A 21,935-nucleotide genomic window follows, 5' to 3' on the forward strand; every position below is an offset into this window, starting at 1 on the left:
GATTATATTCAAGTATATAAGAATGAATAACTAAAATGCACTTCCTTTAACTCCATATTTCTTAACACATTCATTATGTGTTTATTTATTACTAAGTGCCTGAAATGTGACAGGTGGGAAGTGAGGCATTTAATGATGATTTAAGAACATTTATATTCATTTGGGAGATGAGCAAGTAGAGTTCTAGGAACGTTACGTGGCTTTCTTTTTGATGCCGGAGGTGATACTAATCTTAGTATCTGTTGTTATTTGACCTTTTTTTCTTCATTTTGACTGTAGATGATTCAGTAATATCCAAAAACATTGATTTCCTTGCATGTTTTGGATACCATTCTTACACCTCTAGTGTCTGAGATTGAGAGTAACACATGCGGTGGATAATAAGAAAGAGGAATGGAAGCTGGTTGGATCCTGGACAACAGCGCTGAGCCTTGAGCCAACCCTGGAAAAACCGATGTCCAGTTTCCTATCACGCATGACAATTACATGTTCTTATTGCTTACTAAAATCAATAGTTTGGCCTTTTCTTATTTGTAACCAAAAGCTTCTAACTGCCAGACTAAAATAGTAAAGATAGGATAATGATAAGAGAAGGCGACACAAACAAATAAGAAAGGCTTCCAAAAATAAACCCAAGCATACCGAACGTATTCCAGTCGATGGGACCCAGGTGTGAGGAGGCTCCATCTTGGATTTATGCAATAAATTTATACCAACCATGCTAGGGAACTCATTATGAAATTGTTCACTTTATAGCATCGTGTCAGGTATAGGCACTGTAAAACAGTGTGGTAGAGGCTCCATGCAAAGGTGTTAACGGACTGCGGGTTCTGTCAACGAGAATGTATAACTCAAGTTGTGCCTAGGAGGGTGTCACATGATCTGACTGCCTTGAGTTTCTACCTTGCTGCTAGGCAAGGAGTGTGCAAGACTAACTTCCACTGCATTTTCTGTACCAGGAACAGTTTGTAGACACCTGTTTCCAAGGATATCGGCGTCGACTCATAAATATTAGATTTGTCCCATAAAGAACTTTCAGAGGATACAAAATAAGATGTGACACCATGTGTAAACCCATTGACTGCCACTAACAAAAGCTAAAATTTGTTAAGCGCTTACTATTTTCCAAGCACTGTGCTAAGTGCTTTTTATGTATTATGCTATTAGAGCCTGACATCCTTGTGAGATAGGACTCTTATTATCTTGTGCCTGTATGTGTGTGTGACTTGCAGTGGTGAAATCACTGGCCTAACACCATGGAACTAGTAAGTAGAATTCAGCCAGGGTTTAAGTATGGAAGGGGTGACTTCACCTTTAGGCTCTCCTGTCAATTATAACTAGTGTATCACTCATAAGCATTTTTATATCGCTTGTACATCAAACCAATAGTTTCTGTGCTGATTGGTAGTTGTATATTTTTGTGCAGTATTGCTAGAACTTGAAGATCCAGGATATCTTATCATTGAAAGAAGATAGACAATACCTTAGTTGTAACTGATGTGGGAAACAGGATGGAATTAGAGTTAGGGACCTGGCATGAGACAGGTGAGTTTTTGCCCCATTCTCTTCTTCATATGCTACCATGAGTACCTGTGCAAGGTTGGGTGAAAGGGAAAAGGAATTAAGAAGAGAAACCAAGTTGGTTCTTCTCCTTGGCATCTGGCATGTTACCTCTGAACATTTGGTCACGGGGAAGGTAGAACAAATGAAATATTTAGAATTCAATAAAACAGAGTTTAAATTCCATTCTACCATCTTGTAGCTCTTGGCTTCCTTATCTACAAAACTATGAAAGCAATGACTATTTCATAGTGTCATTGAGGAGAGTTACATATATTTGTGTATTTATTTGTCAACCAAACTGCTTGGCACAGAGATGATAGTAAACACTAGTTATAGCTGTTATATATAGATATAGATATGATATATGTTAATAGTACATATATAAACTATTATATATCTAAATAACATATATGCTATAGTAATACAATGGCTTTCTATTAGATGTTAGTAGTAATTATTACCTTGCTAACCACTAGTTTTATTGCCTCACTTTCACTTTCAAATCTCACTTGTATGTTTTGACTCTTAATGACTCCTCTAGGAGTTGATTATTTTTCTTCCTTCATTTTCAGCTAAGAGAATTTATCAACTGTATCGTCATTGTCTGAATTGAAAAATAAATATATTTTAATCAAAGTGCTTCTAAGCTCAACCAATTCATGTCTCTAGTATGCTACTATTTCCTCTTAAATATTACTATTTTTTTCTCACATTATGACTAAGAGAAAAGGCTATGATATTTATATACAGCTGCGGCTTATAATTCCAATGAAAGAATTATTCAAACACTTCTAACTTTCCTGGTTGCTACGGGTAACTTAGAGTAACACTGGTTAGCTGAGTTTGCTTTAAAGATACTGTGCTTATACTACTGGGTTTTTACCCAAAGAATACAAAAATACTAATTTGAAGAGATATATGCACCATTATGTTTATTACAACACTGTTTACAATAGCCAAAAAACAGAAGCAGCCCAAATGTCCATTGAGAGCTGAATGGATAAAGACGATATGGTGTGTGTATATATACAGCCATAAAGAAAAGAATGAAATTTTGTCACTTGTAACAACATGGATGGAGCTAGAGAGTATAATGCTAAGAGAAATAAGTCAGTCAAAGAAAGCAAAATACCATGTCATTTCACTCCTATGTGGAATTTAAGAAACAAAACAAACAAAGGGGAAGAAAAGAGAGACAAACCAAGAAACAGACTCTTAACTACAGAGAACAAACAGATGGTTACCAGAGGGGAGGTGAGTAGGGGATGAGTGAGATAGGTGGAGGAGATTAAAAGTACCCTTATCTTGATGAGTACTGAGTAATGTACAGAATTGTTGAATCACGATATTGTACACCTGAAACTAACATAATATTGTATGTTAACTATACTGGATTCAAAATAAATAAAATAAAATAAAATAGAATAGTATTCAAAGACCTGATATCTAGAGTAACCAATAAATTCAACTTACTTCGACAAAAAAACTTTCACCTACAATCTATATCTATATCTATATCTATATCTATATCTATATCTATATCTATATCTATATCTATATCTATATCTATATCTATCTATATCATCTACACAAATAACAAGAGTGTGTATATATATATATATATATATATACATACAGAGAGAGAGAGAGAGAGAGAGAGAGAGAGAGAAAGGGCTGGACCAAATGCAAATGATAGCTTAAGGGAACTTCTGTCTTAAAATCCACAATTTTAACCAGTTTAAATAAGTGTTCACGGTTCATGATGATCCCTGTCTCATTAGATGTCTGGACAATTAAATAAGACAGCACATAGGTATCAGGTAGCATAGAACCTAGTACACAGTAGATGCTATTATAGGCTAGCAATTACTAATATTGTTTTCTCTGTTCTAGAACTACACATATAGCTTTATAAACCCTAATGATATGTTTTCTTTCTGTAGCAGTTAAGCGGCTGTCTTTCTCAGCTTCAAATCCATCCCTCTATATTTTGTTTTGTGATTCCAGGAACAACTAATTCCACTTCTCCATTGCCAGCTGGCCTTTGTTAGGCTTTGCCAACAGGGGGCCCGAGACAGAAGCTGGAAAGTAAGAGGAGGAAAAAGGGGCACGTTCATAATCTGTGGTTCTTACCAGGGCCACCCTTGAAGTTCCTCTTTCCACTGGCATTGACAGTGGGTTCCAATAGCTATTTTACAGTTGTTTTTTTTTTTTTTTTCACATCCTAGAAACAATCTCTTAGTGCCTTTCAGCTCTATCAGAACCAGTTAAACTAGGTTCTGACTTCAGGAGGTCCCTCCTCCTAATTTCTGATGTGCCAGCATCAGCCAACCAAGGGTCCTTCTGCAGAGCTCTGTGTCCAAACTCCATCACACGCTCTTCTAGGCTTCCAGATTTTAATAATACCATACTCTTCCATTTGTTCCCTGAGCCCTAGGGATGGCAGTTGCTCCTCCCAGTAATTTGTGTGTGTGTGTGTGTGTGTGTGTGTGTGTGTGTGTAGTTTTATACCTTTATTTGATAATCAGCAATTTGTTCTTACCCACAGTAACAGTCTGTAGATTTTTGAAAAGTGTGACAGGTATACAGGTAACCAACATATAGAGCTTGTTGGGTGAATCTTCATCCTCATTGTGTTTTTTGGACAACTGCATGTGGATACGGTAGGGAACATTCCTTTCTCCTTTGGCCCAGACAGATTTGTGGAGCCTGGTGTCAATGCACACATCTGGAGTTCCCATTTCCTTCGTAGCAACTATCCAGATCTCTTTGAGTGCCTGAGGGGCAACACGTCTTGAAACCCACTCATGGGTGCGCTTGTGAACGATGATGGCGTGTTCTCTGGTCACTACCTCATTGATGGTAGAACGGCCCTTCTCGCGACCCTTCTTGAGGGAGCCATTCTGCCGGCCCAGGTTGGAAAGGAAGAGTAAGTGCTTTTATAAATCCATAATGTCTTCCTTTTGTGTTTCATTGCTGTAATGTCTGGTTGACAATTATTTATAACAAACAAATCCTTGTGTGAAGATAACTAGTGGTCTTGTTTGTTTGTTTTTTCTCTTGACAGGGACCTGTCTGATAAACTATCCCCCGTCCTGCCCAGAGCATGATGCCCTGATAGAAAATATTGTGCGGGCTGGTGAAGTCTTTTACTATGTGCAAACCAATTCTACGTGGTGCTCTATAAGGTTCCAGAACGTCAGAGTATTTTTTTTTATTTTTTTAACGTTTATTTATTATTGAGAGACAGAGAGAGACAGAGCATGAGCAGGGGAGGGGCAGAGAGAGGAGGAGACACAGAATCCGAAGCAGGCTCCAGGCTCTGAGCTGTCAGCACGGCTCGAACAGCAGGGCCCGAACTCACAAACCTCGAGATCATGACCCAAGCTGAAGTTGGACGCTCAACCGACTGAGCCACCCAGGCGCCCCAGAAATCAGAGTATTTAAAAATTACATCTGTTTTTCTAGTAATTGTAAAGTTCTCATCTTTTTTTTTTTATTTTATTTTTTTAATTTTTTTTTTCAACGTTTATTTATTTTTGGGACAGAGAGAGACAGAGCATGAACGGGGGAGGGGCAGAGACAGAGGGAGACACAGAATCGGAAACAGGCTCCAGGCTCCGAGCCTTCCGCCCAGAGTCTGACGCGGGGCTGGAACTCCAGGACTGTGAGATCGTGACCTGGCTGAAGTCGGACGCTCAACCGACTGCGCCACCCAGGCGCCCCTGTAAAGTTCGTATCTTAAGATCTGATAAATTCTCTACCAGTTAGAACCTTTCAATATAAAGAAAAGTTATTTTGGGTTTATATTATCCAAGAATACTTTGGGTAGAGGAAAACCATGCCATCTAGCTTAAAATTTGTCAAGAAAATAAAAGTGGTGGAATTTTTTTTTTAGAAAGCAAAAATTCATCTGAAGTTTAATATGGAATTTCTAAATGAATTTGTGGACTGTTAGTGATGTGGGATCATTTCTGTTTTATTTGGAACTTATCTTTCTTTCTCACTCCACGCTCTTCCCCATTCAATCTGTAGTCACAATCTTTTCTCTTCTTTTTTTTAATGTTTATTTATTTTTGAGACAGAGAGAGACAGAGCATGAAGGTGGGGGGGGAGGGGGGGCGGGGGTGGTGGTCAGACAGAGGGAGACACAGAATCTGAAGCAGGCTCCAGGCTCTGAACTGTCAGCACAGAGCCCGACGCAGGGCTCGAACTCACGGAGTGTGAGATCATGACCTGAGCCGAAGTCGGATGCCTAACTGACTGAGCCACCCAGGCGCCCCATAATCTTTTTTCTTCTTAAACACATACCTGCACTGGGGCCTTGTGTTGTTAGAAACTAAAGACTTAATGCTACTTGGGCAAGTATAAGAAAAGTAATGATTTCGGCATTGCAAGTAAAAGCATAGAAAATGTTGGAAGACATTAGGGAGGGGAAAATGGGGCAAAATCAACCCATTTTGAGAATGGTCTCAACACAATCAAATAAGCTTCTCTTCTCATAAAAGTGAAATAAAAACTTAAAACATAAGGGTTTAAGACTACCCTATGTGGTACACTAATTAGTTCATATTTGAATAGCTTTTGTACAGAATTAGTCTAACATTCTCAAATAAATCTCACAAGCTGTGTCACCTATAAGATGGAAACGGGCTCTTCATGTTTCTTGACTAAAAGTAAATTAGGGATAGGCTGGAGATTTCCACTTTACTTGATCAGTTTGAGATGCGAATCTAATGTGACAAATATTTGAAAAACATTTAAAACGGAATCTAATGGAAAATACCACTGTTTTAAAGGGAAATGAGAGCTGTAATACCAATTACTTTGGTTAAAAAAAGATTTGCACTTAGGTGGAAACCAACTAAAGTATGCTTGTAATGGGAACCAGAAATTCTTTCTTGTGTTATATACCAGTTTTAATTTAGAGTCAAATTAATTAGTCAAACAACTACATGGCAGAGTATGTAAAGTCACATTCTGTACTTTCTATAGATATTAAATTACTATTTCTTGGGTCACTTCTGAATACCTTCACGGAGTGCTTGAGTTTACTACTTAGATTAATGATTTGGCCTTCCAAATCATTTACCCATTTACTAAACTGATTAGTATACTTATATGTTTCCTAGTATGGAGTAGATATTTACAGAGGTTCTTATAATTACCCTATTTTTTACTGATTAGATTTTGTAAGATAAACAGCACAGTCCAGTAAAAACACAGAGCTTCTGGATTACAATCCGGGTTCAAGTCATGTTTCCCTCAAAAGAAAGTATATGGCAGACGTATTGGAGGTCTCAAGTGAGATAATTCTCTAGAATATAATCTTCATGAGCACAGAGATCTTTGCCCACAGTCTAACGCAAGAGCCTAGAACAATGCCTGGCACATAGCAGGTGCTGGACAAATAGTTAAAAGTGAATGAATAAATAATGGCTGTAAAACTACATTTAAAATCTAAAAAAATCTATTAAAATGTTATTGTCTCCTAATATACTATGATGGAGAATCTATTATTGAGTGCTACTGAAGCAAGACAGATAATTCCCACCCTTTCTTACAAAATAAATCCTACCTTGGTTTTGCATCCTGAGAGGGTACAAGGAAGAAAGTGTTGAGGTGCAAACACTGCTTTCTCTAACTAAGCCAGAATCAAGTACAGAAAGGTAATGCGTGTGTGTGTTTGTGTTTGTCCATGTCTCCATGTTCAGACACGTGTGTTGCGAGTGTTTGTAAGTATGTGTTGCTTACTCTTTCGGTCTTAAGTCTCTCAGACAAAAGTACGGCACTGTTTTGTGAGACTATTAGTACTTATAGGACCTGCCAGATATATAGGACTTGATTTCTCTAAGTCTTTATTCAGCACTTTCCAAGACCAAAGTTTAAAACAGAGGGGGAAAAAAAATGGAAGGGAACAAAACTAAAAAAGATTTGTGCAATAGGTAGAACTGCTTCCTATAAATCCTGCGATAATAAAACAAATTACAAAATGAATTCACTTTGCCTTCTGTTTTTATGGCTTTGCCTTAACTGGGTCTTCTATCTTCTCAAGTTCTTACATGAGACACTGTATTTTGGGAACACCAAACTGCTCATCAGTCTATGAATCCTCCTTTGTACATTTTGCAAAAGGCTATATATTTTGTAAGTCTATGAGTGGGAGGTACTTCTTTCTTTATTTGATCTCTCTCTCTCTCTCATAACTCTATCTAGAAGCCTAATATGCTACTTTTCATCAAGTAGGCAGGCCGTGGTGAGGGATGACCTCTTCAGAGTCAGGCAGAACCTTCTGAAAACAGGTTTAACTCTTTCCTCTCAGGAGGTCTTATTTTAGGAGAAAGAATCAGGAATCAGCTGGAAAGACTTAGGATCTGAGTATGTCCAAGGATAGGGATCTAAGATGTGATCTAATCAGTAACCTATATAACCCTACATATCATTCTTGGATCTCGCCACCAGATTCAGGGAGCTTACTGGATGGAATTATAAAGGTTTACCTTAATCCTCATGAGTTTCCAGGTTTCATATTATGACCTTCCCTGCTAGCCCTGAGGCAAAATAGTCATCAAGGTCCAAAGTTTGCATTAAATTTGTTACTGCATTGTCCTCTTCTCAAGAGTGCCTAGTAGCCTCTGAAAGGGTCTAACATACCTCATGAAATGTATTCCATGTCTGAAAACACGAGGCTAATAGTTGCAAGAAAATGTACCAAAGTTCTAACTGATGGTAGGAAGTAAGGCAGTAAAATAATACAATTTGTGGGAACCTGATAGAAAGGAGTGTGGCCCAGGACATTGCCAGTTTGATATCTCAGGTATTGTTAACACTCTAATCAATTGGTTATGTTCTTGCAATGGTCCCATGCAGCTCTAAATGTAGGACGTTTTACACAAGACATTCAACGCAAAGCCTAGCTAATTAAAAAATCACCACCAACACCACCACGACCAACACAAGAGCCAACCCTCACCTTTTCCATCCCATCTACTCTTATACTCTGTCTTCTAATTTCTGAATGTCTAAAGTTATGCAGGATTCAGAGGCAGATGGGATTGAGAAGTGGGGGACCACTGTTAGAGTCTTGGGAACATGGCACTCTAAGCATTACAGATCAAATTAGAGCTTTTTTATCTTCAATACGTATTTAAAGAACCCCTTGCATTGGTATTGTCTTAATCTGTTTGGACCGTTATAACAAAATACCAGAGATTAGGTAGTTTAGAAATGGCAGAAATCTCTTTCTCGCATTTCTGAAGGCTGGAAAGTCCAAGATCCAGATGTCAGCCTGATCACTTTTTAGTGCAGCTGAAGCTCCTCCCAAGTGCCCCACCTCCCACTGCTGCCATCTTTGGGGGGTAGGATTTCAACAGGTGAATTTTGGAGTGCCAAAATCATTCAGATCACCTGGTGGTTTAAGTATCATCTGGGGTCTTGACTAAGAATTCAGATGCCTGGCTGACAACAGATATTGATGGGATTTTTAATTGGGGGGAGTTGGACTTTGTAACCTCCATTTTTAGTAAGTGCTCTGGTAATACGTTCACTAACATTAGGGGACCACTACTGAACGATTCACTGCCCTTAAGACCATGTCAGTAAATGAAGAAAGATCACTTGCTTCCTCGGCTCCCAGACCTTCTGCCACTTTGGATATAACAGCTGTATATTACCTTTCTCCTTTTTCATTTGTACTATCTGCCCCTTGGGATTTGCATAGGCACCCTTAGCCACGCCCTTCCAACAAGCTCATGACATCATGTGGTCAGTGTTTATGTGAGGCTTAAAGAATGTAATGATGAGAAAGTATGCTACTCACCTGAAATAAAGAAAAGGGGTCTGTAAGCTGACTAGGCTCACTCCCCACACCTGTTATCGCCAGGGTTCATTTGGATACAAGGAAAAGCAACACATTCAAATGAGCTCAAGTCAAGAAAATGGAGCTGGTGGAAAGAAAAAGGGAGATAGAGTAGTTAGTAGATATCAGTCAGGGGCGCCTGGGTGGCTTAGTCTGTTAAGCCTCTGACTCTTGGTTTTGGCTCAGGTCATGATCTCAGGATCATGAGATCAAGCCCCACACGCTGGGTGTGGACACTACTTACGATTCTTTCTCTTCTCTCTCTGCCCCTCTCCTGCTCTCTCTCTCTCTCTTAAAAAAAATATCAGTTGCAGTCTGTCCCCTCCACTTTTTTGTCATAATTTTTGTGACTCTTACCATTTTTTTCCCCTTGTTCTAGGTCTTTGTTTTTGTCTCTCTATCCCCTCCCCTTAACTTCCACTGTGTCCATGTGTTTTTCTCCATGTAAGCCTTAGGTCTAGTTGGTCCACATGACCTTAATAACTCAAGTGTCCATCTACAAATGAAGATTAACTTTGGTGTCTCATAGTACACATCACCAGGAAGCTCTGAAAGTTCATTTGGACTCTGTCTAGACAAAGCCCTTTGTACATTGACATCGGTCCATAAAAGTCTATTCAGTCAATGGATGGATTCTCTTGGCTACATATCTTTACTTCATCGTGCAGATTTATCTACAGAATCTTGGAGGACCTCTGTAGAGGGGACTGTACTTTGTATATATATTCTCTTTTTGTTCTGTGTGGAATTTATTGTTTTGGAGAAATGAATTAAAGATAATGACACAGTTCTCTGTTTCTTGGAGGAGAGCCGGACAAGTAAGCAAGAATCACATATTATTTTTGGTAGGCAAATATTTATAGGGGGAAAGAAACATAGAATTGATAGCATTTTGAAATATTAGCATATGATATTTCCCTGAAATTTCCTGATACACTTTCATTTAGGGTATATATGTTTAACAGAAATACCAAAAAACCGAACAAGATCAAAACTCGTTTTTTATAATCAAAATAGACTTTAAAAAAATACTGTAGAGATAATAGTTAGGGGAAACAATTTTTTTATGTTTATTTATTTTTGTGTGAGACAGAGACAGAACGTGAGCAAGGGAGGTGCAGACAGAGAGGAAGACACAGAATTCAAAGGAACCTCCAGACTCGGTGAGCTGTCGGCACAGAGCTGGATGCTGGGCTCGAACTCACCAACTGCTAGATCATGACCTGAGCCGAAGTCGGATGCTTAACCGACTTGAGCCACCCAAGTTCCCCAACAAGTTTTGTTTTTTATTGCAAGTTTCAAGTTTTTTAATATTATAAACCATGAGCGCAATCGACTGGGGTTTTAAGTAATTCGATTGGAGGTAGACATTCTCTCCTCTGTTTTTTTGTGATCACAAAGGAGACAAAATCTCTGTGTGTAGGGAGTGAGGAAAGAAGTGAAATGAGATGGTTGTATGGATATCTGAGGAACGGCTCTAAATCCAGCTACATCCTCCCTCTCTGGACCACATCCCAGATTGCTGGTAAGGACCTAGAGCCAACAGACCATCCACAGACCAGTGCCTTCCTTTGTTGGGTGGAATGTGGGAGGCAGAAGCATGTTAGACATCATTTCCCCCATCTCCTGCCATGCCAGAGTGAGAAGGCATCACCAGAGTAGAAAATGCAGCCTGCTCAATCTAGGCAGAGTTCTGGAATGGCCCCCAAGTTTCTGTTTACCACAAGACGGACAGAAAGCATCTAGAGGTTTCTTGTGGTATCCCAGTGTGCCGAGGGATATGAACATAACTGAGAAATGGCCAAAGGAGCTGTATATACTTCATGGTAATGATCCCAGGGACACCAAATAGTTTCTGAAATGACAACCAGTGATACAATGGTAAATCGAATGCCTTACTAGGAAGAGACAAGAGGGGCTCAGACTGGAAACCAGATGGAGTGATGCGTACCTTAGTAGATACTGGATTTTGTAGGTGGGACTGGGAAAAAGACCTGGAAACTGAGTAAAACCCATGAAATTTGGCTCAACACAGAGAAGTAAAAGCAAAAGCAAAATCTGGGCTGAAGTGGGTTTACCAGAAACTGACTTAAGATTGGGATCCTGATAACAGGAGAAGCAAAGATTCCAGACAGAAACTAATAGAAAAGATTTTAAACAGTTACATTCTTGGAACACCTGAACTTGTGGCTTGGGAGGTTCATGTCCAACACACATGTCTCATCCTAAACCAGCTTCCCTTTAAACAGAGAGCATTTGCTCTCTTTTATCAGGGGTGACTCATCACATTTCTCTAACAAATGGTACATATTTGATAATCTCCTGCACATGGCCCCACAGTAACTAAAATCATGGTAATTGGAGAGAACCTACATTTCTTTCCAGCTTGGTTATTTAAGAGGATTATAATTTTTTTTATATAATAATTCTGATTGCACATCACAAGTTATTGTAAACAGCTGTTTTAATATCTTAGCCTCTGAGCCTTCAGTGCTGACTCCCACATTACCTTCGATCCACACGTCTACAATTTAGTCTGATGGGATCAGCAGTGATTAAAAGAAAAAAAAATGCTTGCCCTTTCTTCCTTTGATGGCCATCTCTTCTCATTTGGATTAATTTTAGCCACAACTAGAATACACCTGCCGGATCAGATTCATGTGCTAGCTACTTCACCTCAACATTGTACAATGCTGCATCAATGTTGAAACTCTATAACAAGACTTTAAACGTCTCACCCTCACCCCATTCCACCAAACTCACAAAAGCGGGGAGGAGAATGCCACACCCTATTCTTGGTAATCATGTCCAGACCGGACCTTGCAGGGCCAGGAGGATACGATGAGAATGGAAAACAAATGGAGTCCAAATTTCTAAAGCGTAGTGTACAAAGCATGGAGAGGGAAAGAAAGCGTGTGCTCCGTACCATTCTTTCTCCCTGTTAGCCCTGCCAGACATTCCCTTTGTTCTCCTTTCTATCTCACTGAGATTAAAGTGCTGATCTCCCCTTTTTGAAAATGATGTCACTTTTTTTTTTCTTGCCTTGGCAGAGAGCAAGTTCATTACAAATCTGCTGTGTGACTGATGGCTTTGAAGAGATAAGGCAGAGGGGGGAAACACATTTGGGAAAGGTATGAAGCTCCAGAGACAGGTTGACAATTATACTGGCAGGAAGAGAGATGACGAAGGATAAGGAGAAACAGAGGCTGGGTGTAAATATCTCCCATATTCTCATTTACAGCCACTGACAAATGGTTTTTATTTCCCTCATAGTTTTATCCCCAAACAAGGCCATGGACTAAAATTCATCGTGTGCTTTTCTGGATGAGATGCCTACCCTTTTTGACGACATTATTTCAGTCAAGCCCTCATGGACGTATTTGATGTTCAGAGTGGGGAAGACATTTCCTCCTGCCATCAACAAAGGGAAAATATTTGGTACTGAATCTGATTCGCTGTAATTGCTCCTCATTGGACTGCGTGGCAGCTTATATAAGAAGCACATTAGATGTAAAACCAGGTTGAAAGCATAATACACATTCTAATGCCATTTACGTGGTTCGAAATTATTAGTGACGGATGCAGAGCTTGGGAATTTAAAGGTGTTTCATCCCCCAGGTCCAATCGCAGTGGAGGCATTGGTTTTACAAGTGGTTGCAAAGGCCAAGTTTTGAAGTGTAAACATCTGGTAATTAAATGTGCGCGCACCCGGCCCCTAATGCTGACAGCATCTTGTGAAAACAACGCTGTCATCTTTATGTCTCTGATTGGATTTCAGCTCTACGAGAGTCCTCATTGGGGCACCTGGGTGGCTAAGTCTGTTGAGCGTCCAACTCTTAATTTCTGGTCAGATCACAATCCCAGGGTTATGGGACAGAGCTCTGTGCTCAGCATGGAGCCTGCTTTAGATTCTCTCTCTCTCTCTCTCTCTCTCTCTCTCTCCCCCCCCCGCTCCTCTCCCCCACTCCTGCTCTCTCTGTGTCTGAAATGAAATGAAATGAGATGAAATGAAATGAAATGAAATGAAATGAAATGAAATGAAATGAAATGAAATGAAATAAAAACTTTCTTTTAAAAAGTCCTCACCTTTCTCATGGATGGATATTTTTGTACAGATCAAAAGATTTTTTTTTACTGTATTTCTGAGTGGGGGTTGGAGGTGGGAAATTGTAGAGAAGTAAGTGGTGGCAAATGAGCTGGACAGGGGGCTACTGAGACCAATGTTGGCCAGGCCAGAGCACACATGGCAAGGCAGGATTTATTTTTTCGCTCTTCTGTGGATTTTCTGTTCCCTGTTGTCGCTGTCACTCCCCACCAGCTTTTGCCTCACATGTCTAAGTACTAATAGAAATACGTGTGATTAAACTTTGCATGTTTACGGAGGCTGGAAGGTATGTGACAGGTGTGATTTCCATTCTCCACCCCTCATGCCTGCAACGTATTCCATATGAAACGCACATTTTTTTTAAGTTTATTTATTTATTTTGAAGCCTGGAACCTGCTTCAGATTCTGTGTCTCTCTCCCTCCTTCTCTGTCCCTTCCTTGCTCATGCTCTCTCTCTCTCTCAAAAATAAACATTAATTTTTTAAATTATTTATTTATTTTGAAAGAGAGATCACAAGTGGGGAAGGGCAAAGAAAGGGAGAGAATCCCAAGTAGGCTCTGCACTGTCAGTGCAGAGCCCAATGCCTGATGAGGGGCTCGAACTCACCAACCTTGAGATCATGATCTGAGCCAAAATTAAGACTTAGACGCTTAACTGACTAAACCACATAGGTGCCCCTCAAACACACATTAAAAAATATATGTATATACATTATATATATATAATGTGTATATATATATTTTTATATACATATATGTATATATTTTTATATACATATATATGTATATATATTTATATATACATTATAATGTATATATATTTATGTATATTTTTGTATATATATTTATATATATATTTTTGTATATATATTTATATACATTATAATGTATATATATTTATATATACATATATATGTACATAAACACACATATATGTATATATATGTTGTATATACATATATATGTACACACACACATATATATGTATATACATATACATATATACATGTGCATATATATATGTATACATATATACATGTGTGTGTGTATATATATAGTTTCCCCCTTGTGCTCGCTTCGGCAGCACATATACTAAAATATATAGTTTCCCCTTGGTTTTGAAGAAACCCTTCCCAAAAGTAGATGCTATGTTGTGATTCCACTGTTCCTACCCCATCCCCAATATCTTCACTGGCTCCCCATTAACTACAAGATAAAATCCCAGACACATAGGCTTCTACCCCCTGTTTTTTTCCAATCCAAACATTTCCATTTGATGTTCATTTGATTCTTAATGAATATCCAGTTCCTGAATACGCTTGTTTGTTTCACCTCTTTGCTCATACTTTTTCCTCTGACTGGGATGCCCTCCTGACTCTTCCGCATCTAATGAATATCTCCATTTGCCTCCAGTCTGAGCACAACTGTGACCTCTTCCGTGAAGTCCACTATTATTCAGGAAGAATTGATCCCGCTTTCCTTCTGGCCACACTTTACCTTCCACTTATACTTTGAAATTAACATATTTATTGTATTAAAAGAATTTTCCATATCATAATCCAGGTGGTAGGGTATACCCAGAAAATATAAACATGGCTAGTCAAAAGTTAGTGCTCACTTTATTAATGTTTAGTGAATAAATGGATGTATAGAACATGGTGTTTAAATGCCAGTGAAAAATTTCAGGGCTGTATATCTGCTCTCTTAGTTTCTTACTTAAGGATGGATCCCTGTCCTTAGAAAATAAAAAAACCCAAGAAGGCTTGGAATTAATAAAAATCAATACAAGATAAATAAAAACTATTTTAAAAGGGCTCAGATAGGAAAGTGGTGTGAAATACAATGGCTTGTGATAACAGCAGTATTTTTCTGTGTCAATAATTTCTTCTTACTCATCGTTCATGAATATTATGACTCATGGTGCGTGAGGGAAGTGTCCTTCAGAACGTTTTACCCAGTTTTCTGGTTCTGTTTGTAAACAAAGATGAAATAAGTTAAAGCAAAGTAAAAATGGTAATGAAAACGCCTTCGATGTAACCGAATGCATGCATCACTCCAGATTTGGAAAAGACTACCTGTCTGATATTTTAGAAAATCTTATCTAACTTGGGAATCTCTTCGTGTTGTTGGTGTTTGATGTTGTTTTCTTGGCTTTGTTATTGTTGTTGCTGGTTTTTTGTTTTGTTTTGTTTTGTTTTTTTGCCAGTAGTTGGTGGTACTGCTAGTTCAGGTTTGAGTCTCAGGCTGATTGTAGTTGAAAGTGAGTGCTTCCATGAAGCTGATGTCTTGCACTTGGCAGGTGCATTATTATCTCCACGGGGATGAGGTGAATGCCAGGAGGGTGCATGCTGTAGAATACGTTAGCATACATATATTTTTACATTTCACATTTTTCTCATTCACTCAAGTACTTAGCCTATCCACATGTTTTAGGACTTTCTGACTCTCTGAGCTCATCTTATAATAGTGCCAGAATCAGCAGACCCATGGCTAGGGTTACATGTGGAATTGCAGAAATCAAGGGCTCCCTAAAGTCTTGGAAAATTAAAGAATTAATGGAAATTCTCAGAATAGTGCTGGAGCAATGATAATTATTTGGTGATCCCGGTGCCAGAATAACTTAAGGATTTAATATAGGCCATATATTTTAATAGATAGTATGTCCTTTAACACCATCCCTTCTGAGCAGTAGAAGGAATCAAAATTCTCATTTGAGGTCTATTAAATGGTTTCAGAGTATAGAAGCAAGGTGGAAAAATATTTAGGGCTAGGGAGTACAGACTCTAATTTAAACAATGATCCTGCATGTTACTGCATTTCATCACACAATCTTTAATCAATGGCTGTCATAAAGTTTAAACAAGATTAATAATGGCAAAGACTCTGTTTTTTCTTTTTTATATTAGCACAGCATTCGCTAACAGCAAGATGGTTGGTGGGAGTTGGGTACTTTATAAATGGGAGAACCAAGTTACAAAACAGATCCAGAAACAAAGGATTCAAACTCAAGTTGTTTATTTGGAACGTGGTCCTGGAAATACTGCATATTGACATGAGCATATTGACATGAGCAAGTAGAACAAGCAAAAGAAAGTCGAGGAAAGCCAAGAAAATGTGTGTTATAAAGAAAACTCCCAACAAGGTGGATGGCAATTTAGCCCTGACAGGATTCCCTAGGAGTCAATGCATCATGTGACGCTCAGAGTCGTCCCAATCGAGGGGCGAGGCGGCCGTTGCTACCTAGCACCTGCTCCTGTCAGTCACTGGATGAAAGCTGATCTGGGGACTTTCCTCTCCTGGTACCGCCATAGACAGAATGGGTACCTGTGGCGGGACAAGAGACAAAGACGCTGGAAGTTGGGAGTTCGCTTTGTGGGTTCTGACATGTGAGACCCAAGGGCATGTGGGTCTGGTTTTGACAACCTTGCTTCCATCTGCTGACAACATTCATTCGATCAGAAATGGGTCTGTAAATACCAATTTCTACTGTAATAATGGGTGAATCCCCCTCTAAGAAGGCACGTTCCCAACAGGGCTTCTAGCAACACCCATAACAATGTCATAATGATCACTTCTTAAGCAATTCATGGATGGTTCAAGAGTTATAATGACAAGACCATGGTGAAATACTGTGGAAGACACCATAATCAGGGCCAACACCCAACCAAGACAAATAGCATTCACATAGCCCTCCTAAAAATCCATCAATTGTAATGTAATTATTGTAAGTCTTATGATTCATGTTGATGAAAATATAATAGGTATTGAATAATACATATTTGTGGAGTAAATTATTAATATTTTTGTTGTTATTTACTATTCTGATTTTGCTTACAAAATCACATGATGCAGCTTTTATTCTAGAAAGAGTACGTACACTTCCTAGGCCAAGCTGGGATTTCTTTATCTGAATTTACCTGGAGATTGACCAGCAAGTATATATTTGGACTCTGTGATATTGGTAAAGATGTTTATAGGTGTGTTATATCACCACTTATATCATAATGGGCTCTTTAAATTTCAGTGATGTTCTGATGAAATTTCTTGGCCAGAGCCTTTTTCTAAGATCATTTTCTACATCAACTTGTAGTCAGTTAGGAGGTGGTATTTAAGACTGCTATGAATGTCACAGAGCAAACAAGACAATGCATTTGCCAAGTAATTCTGTGAAAATCAGTATGAAGAGAGGAGTCCTGGCTCATTAGTGCAAGCAGGAACTTCCCCATGAAGTTGCCGATTTTACCGGAAAATTTTAATCTAACCACTCGCAGACCAAATTGATGTTAGATGCTTACCAATCCGTTGCACAATTTTAGTTTCTCTTGGTCTTGCTTTTCATCTCTTTCATATTTATACTGTTATATATGCACTTTTGTGAGTCGTATCAGAACATTGTTTAGAAGGAAATAATTGATCCCAGAGCTTATCATGCCAAACTTAGATATTCAAAGATGCTCATGAGAGAGCAAGTCTCTTCCTCTGTGAACTGTATTTTCTTATGTTTTAAAGATAAATACCCAGCCAATAAACTCAAAAAAGGGATTACCCTTTTTACGGTGAGGGAAAGCGGTTGTTGTAATCACACAATCCATTTATTTTTAAAACACAGGCTATGGTGGATCAGTCAGTTGAGCATCTGACTCTTGATTTAGGTCATTGTGGCAGCTTGTGGGTTCGAGCCTGGAGTCAGGCTTCTCACTGACAGTGCAGAGACTGCTTGGGGTTCTCTCTCTCTCTCTCTCTCTCTCTTCCCCTTCCCCATTCGTGTGCATGTGCTCTTTCTATCTTTCTCTCAAAATAAATGAATAAATAAATAAATGATAAAATAAAATAAACCACAATCTACACATACGGTTTCACACTGGTTTTTTGAGCAGCTCTCCCTTCCTGTTCTTGTATAGATTTGTTACAAAATGATGTTCGCTTCCTCATCCAATGAGAGATGGTTGTTTTTACTTGATTGCTTTTGTAACAGGAGAGTAAAGGAAAAGATGAAGTCCAGTCCGCTCAGAGGTTTCTTTGGTTTTGTATTGTTGTTGTTGTTGTTCTGAAATTCCTCTGGTGTCACGAAAGGAAATGTTTGATATGTGTCTATGATTGTAGTCTGGAGACTAGGTTCCCAAGGGAGCTGTGCATTCAATTGGCCCATTTCTATCTCCGAGTGGCAAAGAGAAATGACTCAGGTGAGGGCGCCGGTATCAGTTCTCGACTCTTTTAAGTCTCTACCGACAACAAACACGCATGGGAACAATCAAGCAAACATCAGCACCATTCTGAACATCAAGATTGGATAGAAACCAAATTCATTGTACTTCCATGAAGCAGTCATTTGACAAATCCATCTTTCTGATTAGGAATTTTTACTGCATTGAAGGGAAAAATTAACTTCCTATGTCCACTATATCAAGGACCTGGATGCCCAATGAAATCTTAAAAGCAAACAAACAGACACACAAAAACCATTTGTTTATTTATCCATTTGTTCTCTGCATAAACGGATGGATTGGGGCGTTCAGATTTTGAACATGAATTTAAGAAGTTCCATCTGTAGAATCATGTATTTCAGAGAGAAGCCTTCATTTCTCTTCGATTCATATTCCCAAAATCTGTCACATATGGAAAGTTTCATTTTTCAGTGGAATTCTTATTATCAAAGACAGCTTTTCTGAGGAAAGCAACACTTTTTTTTTAGACAAAGCCAATTTGTTTGCATATAAAATATGATGTGAAAATTAATATTGTACTGTGTTTGCAACACTGTGAAAATACTGGAATTTTATTTTGACTAATTATACATCTTAACTTACATGTAATGAAACGTTTAGCTGAGACATATTCTTGCTGTGCACTTTCTTTTAAAGTAGAGGTGTGAGTTTTTCTATCTTGGCTGTGTTCCAATTTGTGCAATAAAATTACATTTTCTTTTTAAGAAGTCCTCTGCTTTGAAACTACTTTCATTTTCTTATCTAGAGTTAGTATTTATTGAAGAGATGGTTGCAGATCACAATAAGATGATATGGGCCACATGGGCTGTAGAGTTCTTTGAAATTAAAAAAAAATGGTTATTTTATATATTTTGAAAGTTACAAACTTACAGCCTTGTAGGCTAATATGTCCTGAGGACTCTTTCTGTATGGACCTCTAGCTAAGAATAGTTTCTACAATTTAGATGATTGATAATAAAAGAATATTTCATGACATAAAAATTCCATGAAATTCTATTTTCACTGTCCATAAATAAGATTTTATGGGAACACAGTTGTGCTCATTTATGTACACATTGTTTACAACTTTTGTGCTATAACACAAAATGATTGAATAATTACAACAGAGGCCATGTGGCCAGTAAAACCTAAAATGTGAACTTTTTGGCTCTTCACAGAAAAAAATGGTCAATCCTGATCTCTCTCTCTCTCTCTCCTATACATATATAGGTATACATGGATCATATACGTATAGATCTATCATAGATTTATCAACGTTTTTATTTATTTTTGGGACAGAGAGAGACAGAGCATGAACGGGGGAGGGGCAGAGAGGGAGACACAGAATCGGAAACAGGCTCCAGGCTCCGAGCCATCAGCCCAGAGCCTGACGCGGGGCTCGAACTCACGGACCGCGAGATCGTGACCTGGCTGAAGTCGGACGCTTAACCGACTGCGCCACCCAGGCGCCCTATCATAGATTTATCTATCACTTATCTATGATCTGTCATGGATCTATGATCTATCCTAGATTATCTAAATCTATCTATGATCTCTCTATCACAGTTCTAATAACTGTGGTCTATGTATCTACATTCTATCTGTCAGACATCTAGCTATCTATACCTACATATCTATGATCTATTATAGATCAATCTATACCTATACATCCATGACTTATCTATGATGCATTTATATCTCTGTCTATAATGCATCTATTTACATCTATATCTCTATATCTATAGAAGAAAACCAGAGAGAGAAGGATTAACCATTTAATAAAAAAGTTGTAACTGCCCTTTAATATAAAATGTGTTTGGACATGTTTATATTAGTATGGAGAACGAAACTTATAGCAATTACTATTCTTGATGTAATTTACACTTCGTGTAAATTACACGCTAAATATTTATTTAGCAGACAGGAGGCTCCATTGTGTTTCCTCATGAACACATCACTAGCCCATCCTCGTTTAGGTAGATCTATGCTTCCAGGCAAAGACGTGGTTCACACCGTCAGCCAGACTCTGAAGTTTAAATGAACTCCTTTTCCACATGCCGTTTTTCTAGCTCTCACACAGCCTCACACAGCCTCATAAAAAGCTTTAAATTTACTACATTTCTAAAAGGATACAGTTTGTGCAGTAGGTAACTGTCACATTCTATATAGACATTGGTGAAATATATTCACACAGCAAATCAACTATTCCTCTCCTTTGACCAGAAATGGAAAATTATTTGATCACATAAAAACCTTCTGATTTTATTTTATATTTTCATAGCTGAAAATATAAAGTGGACTGGAGACCTGGGTATTTGTTTCTTTTAAAATGTCCTTCCACTAATTCTAATGGCAAAATAGCAAATATTTATGCAGAGAGGACGATTCTTGTTTGTTTCATGGTGATAGCCTCTTTCTGAACTAGGAAAACCACACAGAATGGATGTTTTGGGTTCTTATCCTATGTGCCTAGGAAGTGCTATTTGGGGAATAATCTATTAGAAACGTATTTCATACTTTATTTTGTGTGTGGTATGGACTAATATTAAATTGGCAAGAGGCAGATATTTTGGGTATTATTTTTTCTAAATAACTGTCACTCGAGACTTGTACTTATGAATACTTGATATAAGTGGATGGTATTTTACAACTGTAATGAATAAGCAAGCACACTTAGTTTTCAAAAATAATTCTTACTAGATAATTCAGGCTAATATCAAGATGATCTGGTTAGTGAAGACATTAACTATCTTCAATGATTTAAAATTTTTAATATTTATTTATTTCTGAGAGAGAGATTGACCGAGTGTGAGTGGAGGTGGGGCAGAGAGAGGGAGACATCAAATCCGAAGCAGGCGCCAGGTCCTGAGCTGTCAGCATAGAGCCCGATGCGGGGCTTGAACTCAGAAACTGTGAGATCACGACCTGAGCCAAAGTCAGACACTCAACAGACTGAACCAGCCAGGAACCCCTCCTCTAATGATTTTAAATACAATGGTGTTACAGACTTTCAAAAGTCTGCTAAATAAATACCTTTCGTTTCTTATTCTGAGATCGCCTTGCAGGTAGGCTAATATGATAATAAGGACCCTGAAATCATTATTTGCTCTGTGTGCTCTTAATTATCATTTTCCTGTGTTGAATGAACTGAAGATAAAGATCAACCTTTTAGATCTGAAGGTGAAGTGTAATCTTTGGGAACGTT

The 21,935-nt window shown here is 38.4% G+C and overlaps 1 protein-coding gene across 1 annotated transcript; it reads right to left on the reverse strand.

Annotated features, from left to right (window-relative positions):
- Positions 1-4,076: 4,076 nt before the first annotated feature.
- LOC124512245 (60S ribosomal protein L31-like) lies at positions 4,077-12,893 on the reverse strand. The gene is made up of 2 exons (XM_047079739.1): positions 12,759-12,893; positions 4,077-4,466 (listed from the first exon to the last, which is right to left on the reverse strand). The coding sequence occupies exons 1-2, from the start codon at positions 12,891-12,893 to the stop codon at positions 4,077-4,079; spliced, it is 525 nt and encodes a 174-aa protein (XP_046935695.1).
- Between the last annotated feature and the right edge of the window lie 9,042 nt (positions 12,894-21,935).

Source organism: Lynx rufus, unplaced genomic scaffold (assembly GCF_022079265.1).
Source record: "Lynx rufus isolate CCGP_SWC_20201006 ecotype Redwood Valley unplaced genomic scaffold, mLynRuf1.p SCAF_17, whole genome shotgun sequence".
Lineage (NCBI taxonomy): Eukaryota > Metazoa > Chordata > Mammalia > Carnivora > Felidae > Lynx > Lynx rufus.

What these genes read in the sequence shown, in the direction of transcription:
- LOC124512245 (XM_047079739.1), bottom strand. Translation starts at nt 12,893, where the DNA reads ATGAGGAGCAATTACAGCGAATCAGATTCAGTACCAAATATTTTCCCT. An exon ending in AAATAATGTCGTCAAAAAGG is followed by an intron (nt 4,467 to 12,758) that starts GTAGGCATCTCA and finishes CTGGGCCGGCAG; the next exon opens with AATGGCTCCCTCAAGAAGGG.